The sequence below is a fragment of the Micropterus dolomieu genome, linkage group LG01 (assembly GCF_021292245.1).
Source record: "Micropterus dolomieu isolate WLL.071019.BEF.003 ecotype Adirondacks linkage group LG01, ASM2129224v1, whole genome shotgun sequence".
NCBI lineage: Eukaryota > Metazoa > Chordata > Actinopteri > Centrarchiformes > Centrarchidae > Micropterus > Micropterus dolomieu.
In genome coordinates this window covers 5,271,783-5,277,117 of record NC_060150.1, presented here as the reverse complement: position 1 = coordinate 5,277,117, position 5,335 = coordinate 5,271,783, and the positions used below count along the sequence as shown (strand labels likewise).

The 5,335-nt window shown below is 38.1% G+C and overlaps 1 protein-coding gene across 7 annotated transcripts in view; it reads left to right on the top strand.

The window, feature by feature from the left end:
* Positions 1–5,335, top strand: part of LOC123973402 (cilia- and flagella-associated protein 47-like) — a 71,501-nt gene that overhangs the window by 21,290 nt on the left and 44,876 nt on the right. For 6 of the 7 annotated variants that reach the window (XM_046053422.1, XM_046053430.1, XM_046053413.1 and 3 more), the window contains exons 21-25: positions 3,415–3,562; positions 3,812–3,891; positions 4,428–4,626; positions 4,791–4,876; positions 5,167–5,320. In XM_046053422.1, coding sequence (XP_045909378.1) covers positions 3,415–3,562; positions 3,812–3,891; positions 4,428–4,626; positions 4,791–4,876; positions 5,167–5,320 — 667 coding nt within the window. The remainder of the gene's footprint in view (positions 1–3,414; positions 3,563–3,811; positions 3,892–4,427; positions 4,627–4,790; positions 4,877–5,166; positions 5,321–5,335) is intronic. The other variant, XM_046053404.1, reaches the window with a different exon arrangement.

Sequence of the window (5,335 nt, the reverse complement as noted above, 5' to 3'; positions counted from 1 at the left end):
TCCCAGTATGTTTTAGAATTGACTTTAAAATTCTATTGATCACTTTTAAAGCTCTTCATGGCCTCTCGCCTTGTTATATTTCTGACCTTTTAGTCCCATACGCACCAGCACGTACCTTGAGATCCTCGGGCAGAGGTCTGTTGTCTGTTCCAGAGTCTCGACTGAAAACTAAAGTGGACAGAGCGTTTGCTGTCAGGGCCCCGAGGCTCTGGAACAGCCTGCCCGAGGAAATCAGGTCGGCTGAGTCAGTGAACTCTTTTAAGTCCCTTCTTAAAACATACTTTTATAGGAGAGCCTTTCCCGATCTTATTTGACTTTATTTTATCCCTTTTATTTTATTGTATTTTACTAATTTTATATTAATCTGTATTTTAGTCTTTTCAATGTTTTCATGCTCTTATCTTGTATTATTCTTTACACTTGTTAAAGCACTTTGTAACTTGTTTTTGAAAAGTGCTCTACAAATAAGGAATATTATAATATTATTATTGAGTAATGGAAAAGTCTTCTGTGTATCATGTGTTCCTTCAAAATTATAACCCATTGCACAACTGTTCTCCAGTACACCATGCTTTACGCCTTTGACTATATTTAAATCTGTCTATCTGTCACAATAAAACAAATACTTCTGGTTACTCAACAATTTCAGTCTTAGTAGAGGTTGTCATGATTATGCAACAAGAGGTAGTTCAACTAATATGATTACTTTAAGATTCAGGGCAATTCTCTGGACCAGTGTTGAAGGATCACTAAAGCAGGCCGAGAGGGGTTTTAAACCTTTGGTGAAGAAATGCTTGTTAAGTAGTCAATCATAAATGTGTTTTGTTTATTTGCTTGTTTGTATTATTATTTTTTTATTGACTGACAGATCTTCACTGTGCAATCTTACTCTTTTCTCTTTCTAATGAGGACCACAATGAGAGTTAGCTTTTAGCTTCATTGTGTTTTTATCCTCCTTAATTGAATTGTATGTCAGGACTGACTGATTGCAGTCTTTGTTTTTACTATTATTATCATCAAATAAAACAAGTGCAATCAGTATAATGAATAGTTTGTTCGTCATATTGATTGCTCTTGGTACAAAGGATGATTTTATAAATAATAAGAAATTCGATTTTAAGCAATACAGCAGTATTATAGAGAGCATCTAATGCTTATGTTGGTGATGACCTACAGTTTTCCCAACAACCCAAACCAACTTGTTTTAATTTGCCACAGTTTACTTAATATACTATACCATATGAAGATATAAAACACAAAGATGCTGTCTATCAGGCTGATATTAGGGCTGGGGCGACTCGATTACTTTAATTTCTATAGCGTGCGTTGGCGTGTTGGGGTGCTGCGTCAGGTCAAACCAGGGATTCCCTCAGAGTACAAGCTGCAGCTAAAAAAAACTCGCCAGTGACCATCTAAAGTTTGGGTATATTTCAGACAGAGAGCCAATGATGAGGTGAAGCTCGGTAATTGGAAATGGCTTATCACAGCAGTGCTGTGCATGATCACAGCGAAATCATCCCTGAGCACTTTTGTCAGGACAGCGAGACAGGACTGCAAATCCTGTTTACCTTTTGTCCCCACCGAAGCGAGATATATGCGCTGCTGTTATGACAACGTAATGTTAATATTCAATTTATATAGCGTCAATTCATAACAGAAGTTGTCTAATTGCACTTTTCATACAGAACAGGTCTTCGCCGTACTTCACAATATTATAATAGACAGAAACAGAGAACCAACAACTCCCACCAGGAGCAAGCACTTGGTGACAAAGGCAAGGAAAAACTCCCATTTAGCAGGTAGAAACCTTGAGCAGAACCTTGACTCAGGTTTGGCATTTTAATTTCATTGTTCCTTTTTGAAGCCTTGATGTTGCAGGTTGTCCTTGTTAGTTTTTGATCAGTGGCACTGTAAAGTCCTTTGTCATGATTTTGACTGATTACAGGAATGGTATTTGACCTCACTGTCCATTATTCCCAGACCTGTTTTCACTAAGATGGTGCTATCATGAAATGATTCCTTTTTGTGACCAACTCTTTATTAGTACTTCACACCATTCACGCAAAACAGCACAAGTATATATTTATACAATGCACAACATATATATGGTAAATGCAAGATGAGAAGGAAATGAAGAGAAATGAACAAGAAAATCTGAGGAAAAGAAAGAATCCACCAACGCTGATTCCTCGTTTTACAAGAAACTTGACAGTTATCTATACGTAAACAGTCACAATTACATATTACATATAGGATTTAACCAAATCAGCAGCCTTTTTCATAGCAGCAGTTGACTTATCATTGACATTCCCACATCTAAGATTATGAAATTGTCAAATACATAATCTATGCGGAGGTTTTATCCTCATTTTCTTAGCTGAGGACCTTCTTTAGCTATCTTGACAGATTAAAGAAATATTGGGGCTGTATGAGGTGCTTATCCACAGTCAGTGTATTACCTGCAAATCAATAACATCTGATACAGTATTGGGCAATTAAACTCAAAAACATGTAGCTACATGTGTTAATAGATTTTTAATAACAAAGTGAGCATACTGGACTTGGAATAATCTTTAACTTACATCATCTTAAAGTTTATAAATAGTATCTATAAATCATTTTGTAATGTAATAGTTGGTGAAAGAAATATTGCACCATGCACCTTTCAATCAATTATATTGCAATTTCTGTTGCATTGTTGAGGTTTGCATGGCAGTTTGTGATTGCTAATAAAAATGATGAAGCAGGACAGTTATTTGTCCAATTGTCCAATTCTTGATTAGCATGGAGACACTGTGCTTTCAGAATAACTGAAAGGTAATGTATTCTTCAGGTTTGCCGTTGAAAAAAAAGTGTTGGCTTTATTTCTTATACATAGCAATTATTATTCTTATGCCAATTTACCTCTCATTTACACCTCTAGTAGTCTTGTATTAATGACATTATAAAATGTTATCAGTGTTGGAGTGTAATGCGTCTGTGTCTTGATTTACGTTTGGTTTTATTTTACAAAAGCTTGTCATATCCTACTTATAGCATTTAAGAACATACTAGACATGAACATGCACTGTTTTAATTGATAATACCTTGGCTCATAGATGTGAAAAGTAAAGAAATAGGAGGAAAGTGACTGTGTAAAGAGGAAGAAAATACATCAGACTTTGTGTTAAAGTGTGTGTGAATGTGTGTGTGTGTGCCTTTGGAAACAGAATGGGTTGCAGCTTTGATTGAAATGGAGTCAAGGATATTGAGCTTTTGTATGACTCTGGTTATTGAAAGAAAAAAGTTTTATATTTTGCAGGAGTAGCTGTCTGAAACTTCAAACTTGAGTTTGGAGATATCCACCTTTGAGATTACTGTTTCTCTCTTACTGTGAGATTACTCTGGCGTTCATTTCTCCCTCCCTCTTTTCAGTCCCATTTCCAGTTTTACGGGGTCTATTCTGGTTCTCAGCGAGCGATACTGTTCGCTCTGACAAATTGCTCGTCAGCCGAAGCCTGGGTCACCCTCGACCGGTCAGAATACACTGACTTCTCTTTGCAGCTCCCTCAGGCCTCAGCAAGTATGTATTTACACACAACATGTGTGTGAGTAATATGTCTTAAGAAGATAAGAAAGAGGTTTTGTCCAATGCAAACAGGACATATCATTATTGTCATTTATTAATAGCATTACTGTGTGGGCTGCGACTAGAATAGAAGTTAAATAGAAATGATAGGGAAGTAAAAGTGTTTATAAATTTTAAATCCACGGCATGTTTTGTGTATTGCTTTTGTTTCTGATTGTTTCTGTGCTTTTTTTTTTCGAGCAGAGAAGGAGCCAGGTGTGAAATATGTGAAGGTCCAAGGCTACCAGACAGTGGACTGTTCCCTCGTCTTCTCCCCCACACAGGTGAGATTTTGACCAACTATCTCCCAGTAGATAAAGTATTGTAAGACTGAGTAGACCAAGCTAAAATGAGCATTTAGCATCTGTAACCGAGAGTTACTTCCGAGGCTAAGGAGCAAAACATTAACTAACTACATTAGTGGGGTAAAACAAATGTAGACCGTAAGAAACGACTAGCACTTAAGGAAACAATGCACATTAATAAAAATTTTTGATTAATCATACAGTGAAATAAAGTAAATTATCTACTACAGCTGATAAAATATTGCTAGAAAAAAAAGCCTGCTTCTATCTACCTATAGATAAAGGGCTTATTCCCCTCTTCAGTTTTAATGTCTGGCTAGAAAACAACAATCTTTTCACAACCGCACAGAGATGTTGATTCAAGTTGGCATAACCGGCATGTGACGTTTTGCCTCCTGATTTGAAACTGAGTGGGAAACCATGTCCAACCGGTACAAAAGCTTGACAGGTGCAGCAACAATAACTAAGGGGGACAGGGCTTACATTTAAATATTAAGAAAAGTATCTTCCTGCAGGTGGCCAGCTACGACTTTGACCTTGCACTGATAGTCAACGGAATGAGATGGCCCACTGCTTCTCTGTCTCCCTTTCCCACTGCGTCCTTCTCCTCCACCTCCTCCTTGCTGTCAGCTGGCAGCAGGAAGCACGTCGTCAAGACTCTTCCACAGTCTGTCACAATGGTGACACAACAGTCACATCGCATACAGGCTACAGGTGGGATCATTAATGTGGGGTCAGAGCTGTATGTGACTATATTTTAAATACTATTCAAAAAAATTATTCAGCTAACAGAACACAAATCTTTTCACATGGCACAAGGTTCATGTAGTTAAATGTGATGGTTTTTCTTTCCCTTGCTGTTTTAAAATGTTTGTTAGTGCTGTGCGCCCCACTGGAAATGTCCCCTTCTAGCCTACAGTTCCACGTGGAGCCTTTGGCACTACAGTCTGATGCTAACACTAAGGTATCAACAAGGGCTTGTCTGCAGCCTATCAATTTCTTGCCTCCCTCCATTTCCATGTTTTTCACTGTGCTCCCTTTCCCTCAACATTCTTACTGGATCTCCTCATCCTCTTTTCTCCCTTGTAGTTTTCATTTTGACTTTCACATCTACCTGTCATCATGCAGTATGTGCCGTCCTAGTAAATATCTGACACCACCTTCTGACAAATTATTGCTTGTTTCTTTTTTTCTTATACTCTGTGCTGTCTGTTCTTTTAGTCCAACTCTGTTTCTTGCTTTGCTTCCCCTCAGCAGATAGTGGAGCTGAAAGCAGTGTGTGAAGAGAGTGTGTTTTGGCATAGGGGAGTCAGGGAGCATGTAAACTGGTGGTTTGACTGCAATGCAATAGCGGGCCCAGCAGAAGACAGAAGAAAGGAGAAGCTATGTATGGTGGCTCCATCATCAGGCAGTCTGGGGCCCG